Raw genomic sequence first — 23,156 nt, forward strand, 5'->3', positions numbered from 1 at the left:
TCGATGGTAACAGTCCAAGCTAATTGCAGCATATTGCAAGCCTGCAGCTGTTTCATTGCATGGCATGTTGCAATCACCCATCTATATGATACATTGTTTATTAACCTTCCTGTTCTGAAAATCTCATTTACTACAGAAATGTGGCTCACTCTAGGGCGGAGCATGGCAGATGTTGACCAATGCACAGCAACAACACAGCAATTTTGCTGTGCCAAGTCCAAATGAAACCACAGGAGATTAAGATATGCTATGGGCAATCACTCAGGCTGGATTTTGTTCAGGACAGCCAGGTTAATGTCTGCACTCTTGCAAAAAATGCCATGGGAATTTTAATGAATGTGAGTGACTGTAGTCTTTGTTTTATGGCACGTCAAAAAATGGCGGCTCTAAAAACACTCTGTTTGTGCCTTGGCTCAGTGCTGACTCAGAAGAGCCTCCCATAACATGATTCACTAGCACCTGGCTCGGGGGCAGGCCCAGCCACCTTCAACTTGTGAGGTTAAGGCGAGAGTGTGTATGAAGGGAAACTACAGCCGAGTGAAAGGGAGAGTCTAGAGCAAGGGAAACGGAGGGAAAAGAGGTCTCAAGAGGTATTTTAGTGGGGGACCAAGCCAACAGAACCAAGCAGGCTACAGAAAGAGTCATTCGTATTTTCTAGACTATGCATTAGAGGTGCCCGTGGCTTGATCCAGATCTGCTGAGCTCTAGAGCTGGTGCCCTCTCAGGTGCCAGGGTGCTCCACTGCAATCTCAGGGTCTCCCAGAAACCGGGAGATGTGGCTGGACGGGGACAGCCTCCGCTGCCTGCTCCCTCCCTTGTCTCTAGCGGTCTGATAGCAGTGTTGATTTGCATGTCAGGCAAAGCACTGCTTGGGAAAAAAAAAGCCTCCGAGTGTGGCGGTGTCAGCGCTCGCTGTTGTTCGACAGTGTAAAATTAAATTAATAAAGCCCCCAACACAGGAAAACATAACAGGAAATTAATGGCCTTTACTGTCGCTCTGATGCAGTCATTTGCAACCCTGCTTTCCGCACCAAAGACTTCATAAATGCAAGCAGTTTCTCTAAACAAGCATAGTTAGGGCTGCATGCGATGTAATTTTTTGCCTTGCTTCTGTCCTTTGGAGCTAACAAAAGCCACCCTTTTCTATGTGCTCACCAAGGGGGATCCTGCCAAGAACTAGCTCCCCAACAAACGGGCTTAGGAAGATAAGGGGAGGGAGCTAAGTCACATAGTATATGCCAACAATGCTAAGAAGGTCTCCTGCTCTGGCAGAGGAAACAGCATAGATCCTGGTGCCCTGCTTTACTGAGGCAGCACTTCTCCCTGAAGGCTCTGTGCTAAAGGCAATGCTGTGGGCACCAAAACAGTGTAAATCTGGATAAGCTTTGGGTAACTTTCAGGCTGTGTAAATCAGTGCAACTCCACTGAATGAAAGAGAACTATAGATTTACACTAAGCTGGGGATCTGGCCCATGTGTGATAGTGTTGCTTGCTACTCCACCAACATAAACAAAGCAAGTGTACTGGGTCCTGGAGGCAGCTGCATTTCTATCTGGCCTAACTATTAGTAAGAGATATTGGACCCACGCTCTGTCCTTTGCTACAATGGTATAAATCCCCAATGACTCCTCTGAGGTAAGGGAATTGCTGTGGATTTACAACAACCTGTCTGAGAGCAGAATATGTCCACTCACCTCCAGCAAACCCAAAGGTCACAGAGCTGTAGTGACTGTTCACACAGAAACCTCTAGCGCGGACTACTTAAGCCAATATGCCCCACGCGCACCTCCCCACATGCTGCAGTACATGATGTGCACACATCTGAGGCAGCTGTTTGCAGGCTAACATCTAGAAAGGCCTTTACTGGTGTATTCAGTAAGCGTAGTTGTGCTCATTATACAGTTTAACACACAAAGCTACAGACTTAGTCTGTACAGATTCAGTTTCCCAGATGCTCTGGGCCAAATTTGCTATCACACACTTATATGCTGTAGTAAATACATATGATTTTCATACGCATACACACACCCACTTCCTTAAGTGCACATTTGCATGCTCCCATGATAATCCAAGACAGATCTGAGTACACACTTCATTACACGTTTGCACACACAATTCATTTCATTTACATTCTCATTGAGCATTGCCATTTTGCTCATGTAAGCCCTGCATTAAAGCTACACTGCCCATCTCTGCTCCATCTGAGGCACTCTGTCATACTCAGCCCGCGTTAAAAGCACTGGCAGGACTGGCGCATATCTCACTCTTCCGTGGTTAGGCATGCACACCTCCATGCACGGGCAGCTTCCTTGCCCAGCAGTTCCTCATCTGAGCTACACCCTCACTCCAAACATACAATCCCTTTGTTTCTGAGCCTTTCTTCTCTGAAACTGAACGTGCAAGTAACAAATGCACGAGGTTTTATGTGCTGCCCACACACTTCAATTACAGAGACACACAGACCAGCACAGTACCATCAGTTTGCATAGTCAGATTCAGGCTTGTGGATTCACTCAATGGAAATGCACACAAGAATCTAAACGAATGCAGAGTTCATGAAGGCTAATGTACTTCCTTGAGGTGATATTCCTCCAACACTCATCTTCCACTATCCCTGTCTCTGAAGGATACTGTACATAACCTGCACTCTTACCACATCTTCTTTCATTATCCCAGTATGCATCGCTGATTTTATTCCTATTCCACACACTGCTGGATCTTGCCAGCACCTTCCATGCTCTGCTATCACTGCCCTGCAGTGGGATTCTCTTCCACATGAATTTGAGGTTCACCTATTTCCCCACCAGTTCAGTAACTGCAATCAAAGCAGTGATAATTCTTGCAGCACTGCTAAGTGCTGAAACACAGAACTGGCCTGCCTAGAGAAAATGCCTCCTTTCACGCTGCCCAAAAGGTAGAAAAAAATCCTTCTGGAAAGAATGTAAACCAAAAACCAACTGTCTTCCTTTTCCATACCCTACGGAGTAGGGTAAGAATGTTACATGGGTGAAAAGATGACCAGATCAGGACTGCCACTCTCTGCCCTGGTCCCTAGCGTGGGAGGTTTAATATTGGTTTAATCACTGGGGATGCAAATGGCAGCCTCTAGAAACATCAGAATTGTCAAACTTTATCAGTTTGTCTAGTCCAGGACACCAGTATCACACACTTCACACAATGTGAAAACGGAGTGATCTGCTCCCTCAAACAAGGTCTTTGTCGCTGGTCTTCCCTGGTCAGGGACTAGCTGAGCCCCAGATGCAGTAGGTTTGCTATTCCCAGCAGAATGCTTGACATCTGGGTTTGAAGCCCAGATCTGATATGGCCGGGCTCCTTCCCAGACCTGCGCTGCGTGCAGTGCGAGGGGCTGCACAGGGCCGGCTGCCGTGAATGACAAGCGCTGGCTATTGATCGCATTCTGAACTCAGCCCAGCCGATAGAAGGTAATTAATGACTCCATTTGCCTCAGTACCGAGGAGAACAATTGAGTTTGAAACTGCAACAACTGGCAGTGCTGTGAAAGGCCCCCCGGGGGATGTCCAGGAAAGATGCCTGACAGGCCAGGCTGCGCTGGGACATGGGAACACATCAGGCAGGGATAAAAAGAGAAAGGAGATCGGATAAAGGGAAAGAGCAGCATTAACACAAAGGATGACTCGGGAAGGGGGAACACTCTAGAGATGAGGTGGATACCGGAGAGTGGGACAAGGCCGCTTTGGGTGAAGCACCTCAGAGGGGAACTTCCAGGCACTGACAAAGCCAGGCTGCAGGAGAGGAGAGCCGCCTTGCTGGAGCCCTGGGGTGGCATTTGAGCAGCCGGCTCAGCATTGCTCTGTTAGACAGATGCATTTCCCTCAGAGGCTTTGACAATTAGATGGGTTCTGCTGTGTCACCTGGCTGGGAGTTCTCATGCCAGTCACATTCGCTGTTACTATGACTGTGATTTTTACTGGTAGTGCTAAAGGGCCTCTGCTGAGATCAGGGCCCACAAGGCACCAGACAGACATGTCACTGGGGCAGTAATAGTCCCTGCCCCAAAGAGAGAACAGTGTCTGCTTGCTTCTGTGTCAGCTGTACAGGTGCTCTCATGACCTTCCTATGTGTTTCTGTGCCACAAAGGTGTTCCAATGTCAGCAATATTAAGAGTACTTCTAAATTACTTGTCGAGACGAGTCGGTCGTACCCCAAGCAAGGGTGCTTTCTGTGTCACCTGCAGCTAGGGACATGACTGCATTATTTGTTACAGTGTTTTGTGTTACTTGTACATAGTGGTGTCTTTGAAGCTTCCAGACCTGGGAATGTCTATTTTAGAGCTAATGGGCATATTCCCTGTATCGGATGTAGCTACAGTTGTTTCTGTGTCCTCTGGCAGAGTATTTCCTTATTACCTGTCAGGATATTTCTGTGACACCTGTGGAGCTTTTCCGTGCCTTGTGTCAAAGGCTTCTGCCAAGCGTTGGCTCTGCATGTTCTCTCAGCAGCCCCTGGGGAGGCGAGATGTTTCCTGTTACATGTGCGAGACAGTCCTGATCTCACTGACAGCAACTGTGTGCTCTTATGAGGAACACAGTGACCGAGGCCACGGTTCGCCTCTCCAGCTGTTTGTTAAGATCCTCCTGATTTAACAGAGAGATGTCCTTGTGTCACAGTCCCAGAGATTTCTGTGCCACTAGAAAGGGAACTGGGAAAAGTGATGACACTTCCCAATGATAAAGCTAGTGCAGCTACCTGTCTGGCATTCCTCAGTTCATCCTGCAGCTGAAGCCTTGCTTCATCTCAGTAACACCCCTTCCAAGAGTTTCTTTCTCTGCAAACCCCCCTCCCTGAAGCTTTTACTCCTAGCAGTGTCCTACATCAATTGAAGCTACCGTTGACCATCACAGTGCTACTCCTCATGGGATCTACTATCCTTTCCCAACCCAGATCTTCCCTGTGAGCCCTCTCTTCACCCTCACTCACAGCCATTTGACAGACGTCATCTCTTCCTTGATGTCCTCGCTGTTCTTTATTGCCACCTTTGCTCATAACCACACAATTGCCAGCTTCCATACTTTGTGTATTACAATATTTGAGGCTTCTCCTGAAACTTCAGCTCACAACGCCATATCCCTAGATAAGAACTGCAACTTTGATCTAAAAACAGTTAAAAAGTTTCTGTCCCTTACAGTTTCAGGGAAAAAAAATGAAAACATACCCTCTATAGGTTCTGACACCACAAAATAAATACAGGGGATTTACATTCCTTTGGTTTTGAAGAAAATATCCATGACTGTGAATCTCTTAAGTGCTAGCAAGACAAGACCTATAAATCTCTATCTTTCCGGATCATCTATGTGAAATTTTCTCTGCTTCATCAGTAAACTGACATATGCACAACTCATATTATACCTCTATGAAGTTTGGTACTTGTGTGCCCTGCCATTATTGAGTCCAATACTACTACAAGCTGTTTAGACAAGGTCCACCTTTAGATAGCCTATAGCCCTCTGTCAAAAGTTTGTCTTTGTAGATTTTAAAGGTGGAGATCAAGACTGGCCTGCACAGGCTGTGAAAGAGTATGCCCTGACATACCCAGAACTCCTGTCTGAGCTAAACATTCCCTTTCTCCTTACAAGTTTTCCACCCATCCTTGCCTATTCTCTTGCTTTGATCGTTTCGCTTCCTTATCTAACCCCACTGCTTCCCTTTCTTCTCCCATCATCCTTTTCTTTCATTTCCCACTGGCTATACAAGGACCTTTCTTATCAGCTGGTTCTGAGTTCGGCAACTATACACATGCGCGCGCGCACACACACACACTCTCTCTCTCTCACACACACACACACACACACACACACACACACAAATAAATAAATAAATAAAAAGGTCAGTGAGCAGAGCAGCAATAACCCCTAAAACAGTACTATCAGAGGGACATGATTGATCAATTGAATTCCATAGCGGCTGAAAAATGTGGGATTAAGTAGTGTATTATACGCACAATGAGTTGAGGCATGATGTTCATTTCAAGTTCATTTCGCCAGCCCTCTGCCACCAGATCAGGCAATCAATAGGGGCAGCAGATATCATATATCACCTCTCTCCGTGCTAGGGAGAGAGCACCATAATCTCTCGCAAATTTAGAGTGACAGATTTGTCAAGATCTGAAGGGCCTCTGAATAAATGAAGGAAAAGAGACTCCTACAGCGACTTGGGAAAGCTGTGGTTTCAGCTCCTTCACACAAAGGCATGGGCCAAGCACACACGGGAGACGTGCACAGGGCTTTGCAGGCACACGGGAGTTGTAAATACATGTGTGCACAAACCGGTATAAACAATCAGGACAACCTACAAAGGGTAAAATCTGGTTTAATGACAATCAATGGAAGTTTTATCATTTACTTGAACACCCACCCGCTTACACCGTGCACGTTGTAGGGCTACCATCCATGAAAAGCAAATATCACCTAAAACAGCCACCTCAGTCAAATGGCTGCTCAGGCATATATGGTGATGCAGAGTCTAAAGCATACCAGAACAGCGATCGATTGCAAAAATACCCATGCATATTAACATAATGGTGTGCACCTTCATGCACACTGACTGACACGTGTGGAAATAAATCCTCAAAGGCAAACAGCCTGACAAAGATGCAGACAAAGTAAGACAAGCTTCAAGGCAGATACACAATTTTTTTTTCCTGAGCCTGAACCCAGGAGTTCCCTGCCAGCTTTCTGAAGGAAGGGCCAGAGAGAAGTGACTACTGGAATTAGGAGCGTGAGACTCAAGTTACTTTAGTCCTTCTGAAAGCCACCCCCTGGAGTAACAGCCCAGTCTACCTAAAACACCGAGTCTGCACAAACTCAGTGTGCAGTCCAGCAAGCCGGGTCCTTGCTTTATTTTTTTCTTAGTCAAATCTGTCATGAGCTCCAGCCTTCAGGAACTTCAAAATTCGCCCCTGTGGGAATAAGGCTGACGAGAACAAAAACGCCTGGGATCAGTGCCAGTAAACAGCTCCACTCGCACTAGGGGTGGAAAAGAAAGAGCAAGAGAAAGAGAGAGAAAGGGAAGGGGCTGCTTGAGGGAAGGCTGCTGGCTGGGACAAATCAATATGTAATATTTTCTGTGGTCTTGTGAGTAGTACTGTACTATGTTACTGTATATAATGTACTATTGATTATATCATATCGTATAATCACCTATAAACGGATATATCTCATAGCCAGGAGGCAGCAGGCTCAGTTATTACTCTGGGCCACCAGTTGGACATCAGCTGTGCCAGGAAAGCAGCCAGCATGGCACTGTCCATGAGCTAAAAGCTAAAGTGGCGGAGTGGCATGGTTCTGGCCTTTCCACAGTGAATGCCACTCCAGTCTCACGGGAGCAGCATCCTGCCGTGGGCACACTCTCAGTTACATGGAGGAGGGAAGAGGGCAATGCAGGTGCCTCAACCACTTGCTTGCCAGACAGCAAATTTCTGAGCTTCACAGACAGGAAGCTGCTGGGAGAGACTGAAGTCTGAAGAATAACAAAAAAAAAAAAAAAAAAAAAGCAGGAAGGCAACTGTAGTGTCAGGGGAGAACCTGATCTTAGGTTAGACAGGGTTGTAAGACAGTCAGACCTTTGTCTGATGAAAACAGTAGGTAGAGATTCAGCAAAGAGGGTATGGAATTGTATCAATATGCATGAGACAGCATTATAACTGGTCTCACCAAAGTCAGACTGAGAGGTAACAGCGGAAAGATACTCAGCACCTTTGGAGAAGATTATAATGAGCAGACTTGCCTCAGATGAGATGAGGGATTATGACAAAGGAAGATACACTTCAGCTGGGACAGGAGGTTATAACAGACAGACTCACCTTGGATGTGACAGATGCTAATAGCAGGAGACTCACTCACTTCAGATAAAAAGGCATTATAACAGAGATAAATGCACCTCATTTGAGTTGGGGGATAACAGGAAAAAAAAAAAACAGATGGGTGAAAAGATAGTTTATCAAACAGGAAGATTCACTTTGGATGGGGCAGGACATTTATAATGGATTCACCTCACCTCAAAGGGGAAGAGTGGGCTCTAACAGAGACAGACTTACCACATCAGACACGGGATGGCATAACAGAGATAGAGACACCTGGAACGTGACAGGAGGCACTGCAGTGAGATCAGATTGTGTCAAAGGGTTGCTGCTGCACGGACCGAGATACACTTCTGATGATGCTTATGCCAGAAAAGGTTTTTCTCCTTTTTAAAACAAAGGATTACAATGGAGGCTGATTCCCACTGAGTAGGACTAGGATTTGTGATACACTAAATCACTTTGGATAGGAAGAGGGACAGTCACAGACAAAGATTCACCTCATCTGAGTGGAAGGTTTATAAACGAGAGATATGGGTTGGGATAAATTAACAGCTACGTGTAGTGGAATGGGACAGAGATCATAACAGAAGCCAACATGTGTTGAATAGGACAGAAAGCTCCACAGAGAGAGATTTGTCTGTGGTGAAACAGTCAGAAACAGGATTGCTTATGATATACAAGGGGAGAGAAAGATTCATCTGGGATATGACAGGACATGATCGGATGGGAAGGAAATTATAACAGAGATATAACTTCCATCATGAATGGGGAGCTACAACAGGACTGATTCCCTCCCAACCTGAATCAGAGCACTTTCTCCCTTTCAGGCTTCCTCAGCCCTCTACAGTACAGGTCCATCCTCAGCACTAGTTATTCTGGGAGCTGCCTCTCTAGTAGCCTTCTACCGATGCTAATCGCTGTGCTTTGCTCCCATTTTATGCTCAGCAATGGAGATTTGGCAATTTTTAACACTGAAAATCAGTGGAACCGAAACTCATCTCTGAGCTGAGCACCATTCTCCACAGCCTCAATCACGCGGGGCAGGAGAGTCCCCCGGAGCCAGTGGGAGCATCTCCAGCAGGCCAGCCGCCAGAGCCAACAAAAAGGGGCTTCCCTCGGGTCTCCCCAGCCTCCCCTTCCTTAAGGAGGGGCACAGCTCCCTGGGCGGAGGTGGAGGGCTCCTCTCGTGACCGCTCTGTTCTTGCTCCCCATCAGCTGCTGATTTGAGCCAGGGTGGTGCTAACTCCGTTTTCTCTGTCTGTGCCCTGCAGATGTATCCGAGGGCTCGGTTCCCAACGGAGATTCCCAGAGCAGCGTGGACAGTTTGCGGAAGCACCTTCGTGCCGACACTTTTACCCAGCAGCAGCTGGAAGCTTTAGATCGAGTTTTTGAGCGTCCTTCTTACCCTGACGTCTTTCAAACATCAGAGCACATCAAATCTGAGCAGGTGAGGGCCAGCCTGGCAATGCAGACCCATAGGAGCCCACAGGGTGATGGCAGGCACTGACCTGTTGTTATACCTATATCACATTCACATTTAACAGTACCTTCTAATTGTAACTGCACTCGTGCACATCTATACAGAAGCTCTGTCCATCCTCATGACTTGCCGTGTACGCTATGCTCTTCCTAAATTCCCAAGTCAGCTTTTCCCTCTGCACAAACACATACAAGTACCTGTGCATGTTCCTTCTGTGGACATACACCAACAACACTGCCATGCATGTTCACTGGCACACATCACTGCTGGGAAACTCGTGCGCTCACAGACCACACCAGTGACCAGGGACTCACAGGGCCTGGCTTTAAAGGGCTTTTGAGCATTTTCCCTCGTGGCTCAAAGCTGAGACCTGACTCTGGTCTTCAACCTAGTTTTCTGCACTTCTGCAGCTCTGCCCCCCTTCCCTTTACTCCCCCGCTTCCCCAGCCTTTTATCCCAAAAGCTGTTTGTCTTAATAAAATGAAAATCAAAAGTCTTTTTAAACCGCCCCAAGCCATAAACCAACAAAGGAAGAGAAGGAGAGGCTGGCTGTGGACTCCCTTCATCCCAGAGTCCCTGGGTTTATTACAATGAATAACCTTTATTTACTTTCATTAGACTATTAAGCACCAGCACAGTCATTTTTCCCCCTGAAACTCTGAGCAGGGCCCATAAAGCAAATCCGAAGCCTAATTGAGTTCATTTTAATTTCTCTCCGATCACAGCGAATTACTCTGGTGATAAATCAGGGGGCAGGCTCACCCCCAGTAGAAGGCCTAATTTGCAGCTAATTACAAAACTGATTTCTACAGGAAGATCAATACAAGAAGGAATTGGAAATGACTAGGCAGTCCTAGCCAAGCAGGGACAGGGGGCGGGGAGGGGGCAGCGTGCGGGGAGCCCGCTTGAGGAGGGGGAGATGTGGGGAGGGGGTTGGGGAAGTGTATGGAAAAAAACAGAGCAGAAAGAGCAGAAAATCAGTTTTAATTTAACGTAATATTAATCAGAGCAACTTTTCCTGCTGTTTTGTAGCCTTCCCAGTTTCTCCAGCTCCCGCGTCTGGTCCGGAGGCTGCCACAATAAAAAGGCAATTACCAGAGCCTTTCGGACAGGACACCCTTTCAGATTCAATGGCTCTCCCCCTCCCACCCTTCTGTTAGCCATGTGGCTCCCCCCTCCCCAATTTCATACCCCAATGCACAGAGTGACAGAGGCGGGGGATGAGGCTTCTTTGTTTGTTTTTAAAGAGCTAGGACAGAGGTAGCAGCTGACGGGAGGGAGACAACTCAGCAAAGAGAGCCTGGCTACAGTGGACCAACACTGATTGCCTACAGCCCAAATGCCTCAGCCACATCACTGCGGTCTTCTGCCCCAACTGTCCTTGTGCCCAGGGCAAATACTTCCTCCCTCTGCTTAGCCAGGATGGGAGGAACATGGATTTCCTCTTTCTTCTCCCCTGAGTTTGTACATGCAGATATCCCCTTTTCCGCAGCACTGAACCAAGACTCAGTCATACTGCCAGTAACAGGCCAGGTCCCTGCTTGGCCTGACCCTTCTTCCCCTGCACAGCTACATGCAGGAGGGTGGAATAGCTCATCCTAGAAATCTCCCCACCCCAATCCTCTCACCACTTCATCTTCTCCATTTCCTCCTCCTCCTCCTCTTCCATCTGTGCAGGGGTTTGCATCTCTCCTCTTCCTCCCCCCCATCTGTACACTGTTCCCTTTCTCTCAGCGCATCAATAGCGAGCTGTCTTTCTCCTCTCTTCCCCAGGGTAATGAGTACTCCCTCCCAGCTCTGACCCCTGGTCTCGATGAAGTCAAATCAAGTCTATCCACCTCTGCTAACCCAGACCTGGGGACCAACGTGTCAGGACCCCAGACATACCCTGTGGTGACCGGTAAGCTGCCTGACCAAACAGCAGAACCAAGCTTTTTATTTATTTCCCTCATCACCATTAGCTTCTGCTTTTTCTGCTAATGCAAGATATCCCTCTGTGGCAAACATGGAAAGAGACAGAAAGACTGGAGGAAGTAAGGGACAGGAGAAGCTTGAAATTCAGAATATCGGCAGTTTTGGTTACACCTAGAGGTGCCAAGATGTGACTCAAAGACAGGTAAACCCAGGTGTGAATCAGGAACTTGTGTGCCCAGCTGTGGCTTAGGGACAGATGTCAGTAGAGGACAGGTATGTCCAAATGTGCACTGTGATTTCTTCCTCCGTGTTTGAGAACACAAGGTTCATGGCTTATCCATGATCCACACTTGGAGTTCTAGGGGAGAAATAATAATGTAAGTTTTATTCAGCCCTGGAATTTGTAAGGGGTATTTGCAAGTTAAATCCTGAAGTTTGCTGAACTGTGACTGCTGAACTCCCTCTTTCCTAAGCCCATGAGTCGCTAGCAGCAGCTGGCAAAAGAAATTTGTTCACAGCCTTACTCCTTTCCTTACTGTGGGCACATTAAACTCAGGTGTGACTGGGAAGCCAGAGTAGAAAATGAGACCAAGTGCCAGACAGCAGAGGAACACTGAAGTCAGAGGCAATTTCTGCAGCAGCTGCTCCATTGAAACTTCCTCTCTGCTGGTTGCATTTGCATGACCTGAACGGCACAGGATTTCCCTGGGGTAACAGAGCATGCCATCCTGACACTGGTATTAGATTGCTTGGTCTGTGCCTACCTAGAGCCATAAGGAGATATTCAGGTGCCACAGCCCCTTCTTCTAAGGCTTGTTTTAGTCACCACTGCTTCCTGCTCACACAGCTACCACAGATCTGAGAACACCTCCTAGGTAGCTAACGCAGCTGGCAAGGCTCAAGTGATTTGCCCCAGTTTGGTATACCTCCCTTACCCTACTATTGCTGTAGCCCACTCTAGAAACCTCACAGCATAAGCTGAGAAATAACTCATGACAAAGAGGTGTATCTTGTTAGCAAAGGAAGGAGCTGCTGCTTCTTGGCCACAAAGCTGGCCTCTGATGGCACAGAATCAAGACCACTGGAGTTCATATCTCTACTTTTTCTTGCAAAAACCCCAGCTAACAGCCCCTGGGGTCAAAGCAGCTGGTTACTAAGAGACAGGCAGTTGTTGCTCGTTCAGCAAACACTGAGCAAAGGGATTTTGCCGCATGCAACATTTGGCTACCAGAAACTTTGGGACTAAGTAGGATTAGTAATAGCTACCCCAAATACAAAGAAGATCCAGTGTGGGGTCTGCAGAATGTCATGGAGAACCATGAGGAGGTAAACTGTATTTTTAGAGAGCGCCTAGAAGATGCAATATCCTCAAATTTTCATGACTTTTACTGTTATCAAACTTGACCCAGGATCCTTGTAGCCACACAGCTTCTTAGCCAATCAGAAAAATGGGTCACCTGTGTGTCACTTTTCTGTGTATTCTCATATGCAAAACAAAACCTAGCTGGGGTCCATCTACCATTTAGCAGACCTACATCTCTTACAGGAAATACTTCCCTGTCCAAGGAGGGCAAAGTCAGCAGAAGAGCAGTACTGTCTTTCCTTCATGGAAGGCAGGTCCCCTTAGCTGGATCTAAAGGTGAGGTGCCTAAAGTTACCGAGTTTAAATTCAAAGGGGCCATTAAGATCATTCTGTTTTGTCCTTCTGCCTAAGATAAGATGGTACATTTCAGCCTGTTAACATTAGAGATGAATTCCCAAAGCCGGAGATCCTGCACAAGTTTTGGACATGACTACTCAAGGGTACAGGAGGAGACAGATTCGGTCTTACACAAGAGGCTGTGGTCAGAGGTAGAAAATCCTCTCCGTGTCTTCCCCACCCTGTACCATCCCCATCCCAGTCCCTGGAATACTCCCAGCTCAGCTTGGGAACATCCCCATCTGATCCATCTGGATCCAAGAGTGAGAAAAGTTCATTTCAGACCCAGCTTGACATTCCCAGGTGGCAACTTAGCACTAACATCTCAATCTGTATGCGACATTTCAATCAGCACAGAGTAACAAAAGCAGAACTATTAGCGTTAGGAGCTGTTCATTGGTGGTAATGACGGAGAAACTCAGAAACTGGAAATGAAAAGGGAAAAAAAACCTCAACACCCTGAAAGGCTGCGAGGGAAGAGGGCTGGAGAATTTTTCCTCTACACTTAGGCCAGGATCCAATGTTTGGATTAATGGTGCCATTACCCAAGAAAGGACTGCAGATAATGCTCATTCTTAAAATGTTTTTGCTGGCAATTAAATGGTTGCAGTTATTGATCTTCATTGATCTGATGTCCTTCATTTGCATAATCTATTATGAATGATTCATGATGTTTTCGCTATGGGGCTGGGCAGTGTTTTCAGGAAGGACCAGAGAGGTGAGGAGCTCTGTGCTGCCTCCTGATCTCCCACTGGATAGGAACTAAGGAAGAGGCTGGGGGCATAGAGCGTACTGTGGTACCATGCAGCTCCCTCTCTCAAGACCAGACATTGGAGTAAGAGCCAGTATTGAATTGCTGGTTGTAAGTACGCAGCCTGACCCAGTGCATAGGCCAGTATCTGGGATTGAAAAAGCCTGGGTTCTAGTCCTGGGCCACGTGTCCACTGACTGGAACTGCTGTCGACTTTAAAGGAATTAGGGTTTCAGGCTTCATACATAGCATTGGGCAAGTCATGTGACCTCTGTCTCAAATGGGATGATGCTACTAATGCAGCATTTCTAGCTCTTCAATTTTATGAAGCTCAGAGATAGATAAAGGGAATTCTTCGTCATCTATACCTAAATATCTCACTACATGCCAAGATTTTAGATAGTTGCCTATTGTTGATGTTTTGATGACTTTTGGGAGGGTGTATTCTCAGAATTATGTGACCTGAGGAAGCTTGCTGAGTCATCCAGCTAGTCATGGGCCAGTGAGACTTTAAAGCCTTCATAAAGGGCAAGAATCCCAAGGCTTTGCTTTGGGAAGAGCTAGTGATATCTTTTCCTGTCTGGGAAGTCTGAGGGGGGGAGATTTTTTTGTAAACTGAAATTAAATCTTACATCCTGAAGTGACCTCACACAGACTTTGTACCCTGCATGGGTAGATTTGTCTGAGATATCACCTGCGTCTACACTGTCCTGGGACAAGAACAAAGAGGCATTTTGGAGATGACCTTATGGCAGCAAAACAGGGAGCCATCATCCCTGACCATCTATTCAATGACAGGCTCTAGCGCTACAGTTACATACAGCACAGCCTTGCCTGGTACTGCCAGTATCAAACACTGTCTTTCAGACAATTACTCTGTCTAATGGATCTTAGATGATCCGTTTACTACTTTCATCTCCTGAAGCAATGTCTCACCACATTTGTTTACCATGGAGCAGACAAGTCACCCTTATTTATCCCCATTAAGCATCTCCAAGGAATTTCCATGACTGAGTTGACACTTAGGGGCTAGCAGGGCATGGGGCTAGGAAACTTACTCCCGCTATCTTTCACATACAAAAAAAATGTAAAGGTTTGCCTGCAACTTTCTTGTGAAGTACGAGACAGAGAACACTCATAAGAGCTGCCTGACAACAGTACCTCATCCCTTCCTTCACATGCAGGGCAACGGGCCAGCTCCATCCTGCCTGCATGTCACATGTCCATGATATCTAGCTTGGCATAGATCCCTGACAGTCAGTTTCTTGGACAGTATCTTTGGATACCAATAAGGATTTTCAGAAGCAAAGACTGAGCTTGAACATGCCAAGATAAGGCACGTACGTATAGCTGAACACTAAAACAAGAAGCCCGTTGTTCAGAGATGTTCTACTTCTGTTCCTTCCACTGAAGGCAAACATATCAGGCAGATGAGTATAAATCTGTACACAGCAAATTAAATCCAGAAAACCTCAACAGCTTTCTTTTATTCAGTATTTTCCATAGGTCTCTGACTTTGGGAAGTACTCAATAGCTGACACCCCAAAGGTGAGTGGAGAAGGCCCTCAAGTTTTTGGCACTAGCAACAGAGTACTTTAAAAACACATGCTCACAGAAGCCTTGAATCCTTCCAGAACAGAAGTTAAGATCCCTCTTTAACTGCCAGTAAAAGTCATATCTTTTGGAATAGGCATGTGTGAGAGTAGTGAGGTGGCTTCAAACCAAGTTTTGAGTTCTGGGGGTTTATATCAACCGTTTGGGGATGGAGTCCCCTCCAACTCAAATAGTTAGCCCAAACAGAAAGGCAGCACAATGGGAAATAAAACACAGTGGGCCTTCATATATGGCTTGCAAGCTTGCTTATTAACAGACTATTATAGAGGAGGATTTACCTACTTGATGGTCCTAAAGACTATAGGAAAGGTAAAGAAAAAATCAATTCTGGCAGTTTTCACTAAATAGACCATGTTTGCCACCCCACTGCAACCAATAAGATCTACAAAGATCTACAGAAAAAAGATAAGCTCAAGGAAAAAGGTGCAAACAAGCACTTCTCCAGCTTCTAATGTTGACTGACATGGGAGTATATGCGCTCTTTCTTTCTATTAGCAGGTCTCTGAGTTCTTCAGTGCTATGGTTAGTTAACAGGAGCAAGTAACTCTTTAAATCGTTACTACCTACCAACCAGCTACCAGGTTCTTCATAGAAAATGTTTCCTTTTGTCTAGGAAAACAAGTCTTCCTTAAAGGAACAAATATCATCCAGAGTGAGAGATAGTGACAGCCAGTTCATGACGTGTCAAACAAAGGCACCAAAAAAGTATGAACCCCACAGATCTCACTTTCCTTCAGACCTCGTCCCTTTGGCACAGGGTCAGAGTTTTTTCAGCTTAAATCATTTTTAAAAATTGAGTTAATATTTTCCTTTTCAAAATGAATTTATGCAAAATTAAATAGTAATTACTGATATTAAGGCCAATATTTGCTATGTCTGAAAGATCCTTTAATTAGGTAAACATAGTATTTAAACAGCACCTGATTTCCATTAAAGTTTTAAAGAAAGTCGTGACGCTAAACACAGAGCAATGACTGGCTAGACACCTGGATCAAAAGTTTGTTGAAATGATAAACAATCTTCTGAAAACTTCAGCCTCCTGCAAGGTGAAAAGATAATATTTCCTTCATTTCAGCTTAGTGAGTGAACTGAAGAGAATTTTGTTCAATAACTAGGTCATTCAAAACTAAGAAGCAAACTAGGATTTGAAAAAGCAGGAGCATTTGTTTTCCTCTGTCACTGAGTGAATTAAGTTTGATGTGAAAGGATGAGATCTATTAGTTCTAAAATCAGGTTCTAAAGTCAGTTCAATTTCCTTCTTTTATATATGTATATATCCTTCCCTTCATTTAATATGTTGTTTTTAATGCAAATCCTTTTTGGATAAGCTTGTTTTTTTGATTACAGTATATTTAGGAAGTCAGGGTACTTGTGGTCATTTTATTTAATTAGCATGAATAAATTACAATTACTGTTTTTAATTGAATTCTAATTTCCATCCATATATAACTTGACACAAATCACAAGTAAAAAGTTAACAATCTAATAAAACAATAGTATGGACTCATCATTCACAATTTTCCCACATAATAATATGTAAAGACAAATTATGTTAAACAATATAATTGTTTAAATAAATGTGCACAGATCTAATTCATCTACTTAGCAAAAGAAGAAATATCATGTTTAGTGTAAATGTTGTATTTGTTAAAATACGTCATTGTTACCGCCTATAAAAATCAACCTTTTAGAAAACATCTACATAGGGCAAATGTAAAGCAAGATGCTTGATCCAACTTGCTGTTTTAAGTCATGATTAAAACTGACATTAAAATCAGTTGTATTTATATCATTACACTGAGAGGGGGAGCAGTTCCTTCCCCTTTTTCTTGTTCAGACTGGTGAAAATTTCCTCTCTTGCTCCAGTCTGCTTTAGCCTCTGACACTAGTGAAAAATGCTGGTCAGGGCTTGAGTGAGCTGACTTAAGAATATTTCCTTAACAAACTGCGAGGAGCCAAGAACTGGCTTTAGCGATGGCAGATCCTACAGACAGACAGATACATAGCAGCAGTGTGCTAGAGTCATCACGGCTGGAACCGTAAGCAGTCAGGCAGCCTGTTGTGTGTGTCTTGGATGCCTCAATGCCCTGACAATAGAATATGATAAACAGTCACACAGCTGCTACGAGTCTGTTCCGATCCTGCCTCATCAGAAGGAAGGAGATAACTTCTGTGGAAACAGTCTGCAATGTTGAAATACGCCAGATTAAGTGCATAGAGCTGCTACAAATAAAAGAAAGGATGAAGAGCTGCACTCAAAGTTCCAAATTCTAGTCTGAAATAAGTGCTCACATTTGCAAAGAGGCTATAAGTCTCTCTGCTACTTAAGGTCAGCAAAAGTAGACTTCCACAGGACCTCTAAATTTAGTCAAGAGCTTCCCATCCCCAAGCAGAGATAATATCTTCTTATCTTGCCAGGGAAGTTGGAAAGGCAAAAGGCGTTACTACTCTTCCCCAAGAACAAATGGCTGAGGGTGATAAACAGATGAATGATCCCTGGAACAGGCAGAAAAAGCAGGGAAAAGGAAGGATTCCCATAAACTATTTCCATGCTTCCAATGGAAGATTCATTAACAATAATTTTATGATGCTGAAGAAGAAGGCTCATAGGCTTGAAAGGCATATTGCAGCAAGGAACCCAGAAATAGATAAAATACATTTCTGAACGAATTCATGCCTTCCTTAAATTAGCATTTAAGTGAACTGGCTCATGGCAATAGCAGCAAATTGACATTCCCAGCCCTATTTCCCTCAGCAAGGGGGCAGCATTTGCAGGTTGCCACCCACTACACTGCCAAAGGGGACTTTATTTTAGTGACTAGAATTAGTCTGTTTAACAATCAGATTCTAGCTTTTCTTTCGAGGCTGAATGAAGGATTCAATAAGATGGCTATGATGGAAATTTTTGTGATGTAGTATTTGTGCACTGACAGCCAAGAGTGTGCTTTACATCAGAGTTAAGCAACACCTGTCAGCAGATGTTAGTAACTTTTGATCTCCATCAACTGTATTGGATTTAATCAGGCCAGCCGCTTGTACAATTGACATAGCTCACTACAGTCTTTCAGAGAAATGGAGAGCGTATGGTAATCTTTGGCCCTTCTTTGTTGGTGTAGGATTGTTGTGGACTGCCCAGGAAGGTTTGCTCCTATCTTACAATCAGTGGAATATCTTTGTGACGAAAACCTTGGAGATATCAGTCATGTGGACTGTGTGGAACTGACATGTGTTCTCTTCTAATTACACTTGCCAGCAAATATTTCAAAGGCATCTTCTTTAAGTGGTAACATTCAAGTCCCAATCTACCAAGGAATTTACGCTCATGCTTCACTTTAAGGCAGAACAACATCCACCAAACTTTTCTGTTTGCCAAATATACTGGCACATCCTTCCTCCCCCCCAGATTTTAAAGCATATTTTCCTTTATGAGCTCCATCTGCAAATAGATATGCTTAGAGCCACATAAAGTTGACTTTCAGTGGAGTTCTCAAGTGATTACCACCTGAATTAGGAATATTAAGAACATTCACCTGGCTTTAAAGAGTAAGTTCAGATCACAGACCTATTGGAAGCTCCATGTCTTACCGGGAATGAGGAACATAAAACTTCAGTTTTCCTCCAAAGTACTATACAGAGTTAGGAGGTCAACTTAATTGGAGAGCAGCAGTTAATTGGATTATACAAAATCTAGATTATAAAATTCAGTTTTATAAAAAATGTGGTGAATGGATTTCAGAACTTGACATAAATATCAATGAGGTCCCAACAACTTTGATGTCCAAGGGGAAAGCAATTTGAGGCTGTTTCTTTAAACATGTATTCCAACTATCCACAAGTTCAGTATTGAGCTAAGAACATGGATCTGTGCAGAAACAGAAAATAAACCTGAACATTCAGGGATCCTTCTCCAGTCAGCAGACAATGCAAAGAGAAGGCAAGAAAGGTATAATCAGAAGTAGATTAGTCTTTACATACTTTTCAGTTACTCTATCAAAGGACTGTTACTAATGCAGATAATTAAAAAAAAAACCCTCAGGATGACTTATATCTTGAGTGCAACTTGCATAATGCTCTGGCAGAAGAAAAGCTAGGAAACTAAAAAAAGAAAGAAAAACTGTTTCTTCTGACATGACTGCGAGGAAAAGTGAAAGATGTGATGTGTCAGGCCACTCTGGTCTTCTGCATGACTTTTAGAATTTCTGAGGCAAGACTCTCACATGGCAGAAAGCGATGTGGCTCTGCTGACTGTAGTGTAAATCCATCAGTTTATGATTGCTGAGGACTCAGTCCCATTCTGTTTTCCATAATGAAATCTTTCTAAGAATGAGATTATTAGCATGGGAAGAAAGTAAATGGGGAAAAAGATGTTCCAGTGGCTAAGGGACAAGTATAGGATTCAAGACGCCCGAGATAAAATTCAGCTTTGACACAAACTTCCTACATGAACTTGGGTATACCATTTATCTTCTCTTTTTCTCAGTTCCTTATAGATAAAACAGTGATCCCTACAGGGATGCTGTAAGGATATGTGCTCTAAAGACTATGAGGCATTGAGATTATATAAGTATTTTACAAAGACCCCAGGAAAAGATGAAGGACACTGTGGTCAAAACTGTAAGCAGTGTAGTATTAACTGGGTGTGCACAAGCCAACCCTCAAGCAGGGATGTGCCATCTTGACATTCTTTGTTTACTGAAAAAGAGCACTGAATGCACCTAGCTTGTCCTTCAGGAAACCAGCAATGAAAAATAAGCAGCTTATCTAGTCCTGCGAACCCCCCTGCTTCCCTTTCCAACAGCAGCAGAGCGCATGATAAAAGCTGAGATGAGTCTCTGTAGGAACCCAAAGCTGTGAATCTTCCTCTCACCCTGTCTGGCCAAAATCCCTTCATTTGTGGGGGGAATTTAGGCCAGAGATCACCAGTTTTAGCTCTTTGCCAGAATAACAGAGGAGAGGGTTAGAAAAGAAGAAAAACTGCCATACCTCAGCAAGTACAGTCAGAAAGAGGGGAGCTGAAGGTGCAGAAAATATTTAGTCCTCTGCTATATTTGCAGCTTTATCCCACCCTGCTGATCCTTCCAAATTTCCCTGACCATGACATTGGCTGATATTTTGGGTTGCTTATAACCAAGGACACCATGTACCATTTAGAAGAAAGAAGCTTGGGATGGAAAGAGCTTTCTGCTCCTTTGGAAGGGAGTTGCAAACTCACTCCACTCCCAACTCAATTCCCGGGCGATTCCCACACCAATAGACATCGGTGGATACCTCCTCCAGGCTTCCCTAATGCTGTCTTACTGAGAAACACCCCTCCCACCGAGATGCACCAGCATGGCAATGCTCCATAGCTTGCTGGCTTGACGGCACTAGCAGGACACGGGATACAAAGGGGCAAGTATGGAACTCCTCTTGCTGTCCTTCATCACAAATACAAAAGAATTAGAGAATGGAGAAAATGAGAAGTGAAAACAAAAAAGGTTCAGCCAAAGTTGGAGGTGGTTAAAATGAAAAACGGGCCTGTGCCATTCATAGGTGGATAGACAGATCGATCAGTTGATCTCATCTACACTGGCACGCTTTGGAGCTATAATTCACTGCTGGGGCAATTATTCCAGCATCGCAGTGGTAGGAGTTGCACTGGAGATAGAATTCAGGTGCTTTTAGTCAGTGGAGAGCTGGATAACATAGGAGTAAAAACGTGTAAATGCCATCCGCCAGTGAAGATGCATGAGATATAAGTTATGCCTATGTAGTTGCGGAGTGCAGACTGATATATAGGCCAACAGATAAACAGAAAGACACATACAAGTCTGAATTTCGGTTGTGCAATCATTTGCTGTCTGACCTTATCCTCTCCCCCTCTCCGCTATTCTAAGAGAGTGCAGTGTTTAGCATTATTGTATCCCTGTCTCTTTGCCATGTTACTGTTGACTTCTTTATCCCCCCTGCACTGAGTAAGTGGTGCTGCCTCTGGAAGGTGTGAGGAATTTTTCTTCATAAGCCTTGATGTGTTCAAGAGAGGGCTGGGCTCATCTCTGCTGTGAGTCTGACAGGAGCTTTAACAGCCTCAGAAGGCTGGGACAAATAGTTTCTGGTCCCTTAACCCTTCTCAGCTTTGCAAGGCAAGGCCTGGCACTGTTGTTCCCATCGCAAGGGCTTTAGACAGTCTTTCAGGCTAAAACCCTCTCTGTGGTAGCTGGGCAGAGAGGAAATCCACGGTCTGGATCAGATTGGCCTAATGCTACAGCAGCTTAAGCAGTCTGTTTTACCAGAGATTATGGTTTCACTTACACAGAGCGCCTGAAAAATGCTGCGGTTTAGAAAGGATTATAGCTGAAAATTCCATGCTTTAAAAGAGAAATAAAGCAGGGGAGGGACTAGGAAACCCAATGTGCCTGGGGGCTGTGCAAACAGGATTAACCTCTGCCCATAGCACCTCTTGCTTCTGCCCACCCACGTTTCCTGAGTCCATCTTCTTCTCTGCCCTTTCTTCCCTGGGGGGTCTCCTCACACCTGCCCTAGGACTCCTCTCTTACGTAGTACTCAGGTCTGAAAAATGACCCTGGAAAATACCCAGGACCAAAGTGTTCCTATTTTGCTTAGGTATGACTGTCAAATGGCTTCCTTGAACAATATCATTCCACTTTTAGCCTTCAAAACCATGGAAGCTTTTGGACCTCTGTCTGCAGATAGATTGTAAAACCCTTAATCCAAAGTATCTGCATTATTTAGAATCTACACTGTTTGGATAAAGGCTTCAGCACTGCCAAATAGTTGGTGACTGCCTGTCTGGTCTGAAGGTATATCTGTGCACCCCTTACTACCCGATGGCAAAGGAGCCAGGAGAAAAACAGCTTTGGGACTTCTCCATCTACAGAGACTGGGCAATGAGATGTAAAGACTCACTTGTAGGATCGTAGGATAGTATACAGTAGTGTAAAGTAGAACCTGGATGCTAGTGTGCTGCTTACTCTGGAGATTCTAATTAACTGCACACTCCAGCTTCTATTCACCATATCCCTCACAAAAGGTCCTTACTAAACAGAGCTTCCTATAGCAAAATAGGAGAAGAAATGTCAGTCCTCACTTACCACTCTAGAGGCTTCACGTAAGTAACCTCATTGAAGAGGAACTGTAACCTGTTGGCCAGAACTGATCTTTCCCAATGGTCTGAACGATGAACACATGTATTTGCTGAAAAGGAATCTCAGTGATCAGAGACCTTTGCTGGTCATCCAGGTTAGAGATACCTGGAGGAGAACACAGAGGGTAAACTATAATTGTTGCCAAGTAGCAAATCTTTAAGAGACAAATGCCTCAAGATAAACAGCATTTGCAGACAGAAACTGCCCAGCCCTTTATTGTCTAGGTGAACACTGCAGCCTTATAATAAGGTGCCCAGAGTCAATTAAGCCAGTTCTACATTAATGAAGCCAGATTTACAACCTAATTATATATCACATTTATATTTCTCTTTATAAATCAAAATTACCAGAGCTAACTTATCTCATATGCCATTGGTAACACTTGCCATCATCGCAGAGAGATGGCCTTCATTTATTGGCTTTACTTTGTTTACCTGACGGTGGATGGTTTGCTAGATGATTTGGATAGGATCTGATCACATCATCCATACTTCTCTTTCAGGTGTTCAAATACAGGACTCTATTACTGCCGACCCAACAACAGTGGGTGCACTGGTATATCCCTGCTTTAGATCACTGAGTTCTACAATTCCCATGCCTCTTAGGTGGGAGCCGAGCTAGGAGCAGTTTCAAAGCTGTAACTATTGTGCCTATGCAAATTTTCACATCAGAAATGGAGGCCCAGTGAAAACAACAATGAAAATAAGACCTTC

At 44.6% G+C, this 23,156-nt stretch overlaps 1 protein-coding gene and 1 long non-coding RNA gene across 9 annotated transcripts in view; one reads left to right on the forward strand and one right to left on the reverse strand.

Moving 5' to 3' along the window:
- PAX2 (paired box 2) overlaps window positions 1–23,156 on the forward strand; it is an 89,847-nt gene that overhangs the window by 50,154 nt on the left and 16,537 nt on the right. For all 8 annotated transcript variants that reach the window (XM_068950290.1, XM_068950291.1, XM_068950286.1 and 5 more), the window contains exons 6-7: window positions 9,112–9,287; window positions 11,094–11,220. In XM_068950290.1, the coding sequence (XP_068806391.1) occupies window positions 9,112–9,287; window positions 11,094–11,220 (303 nt within the window). The remainder of the gene's footprint in view (window positions 1–9,111; window positions 9,288–11,093; window positions 11,221–23,156) is intronic.
- LOC138067816 (uncharacterized) overlaps window positions 1–23,156 on the reverse strand; it is a 192,815-nt gene that overhangs the window by 39,251 nt on the left and 130,408 nt on the right. The gene's annotated exons all lie outside the window — the stretch shown is intronic.

This window comes from Struthio camelus, chromosome 7 (assembly GCF_040807025.1).
Source record: "Struthio camelus isolate bStrCam1 chromosome 7, bStrCam1.hap1, whole genome shotgun sequence".
In the NCBI taxonomy this organism is placed as follows: Eukaryota; Metazoa; Chordata; class Aves; order Struthioniformes; family Struthionidae; genus Struthio; species Struthio camelus.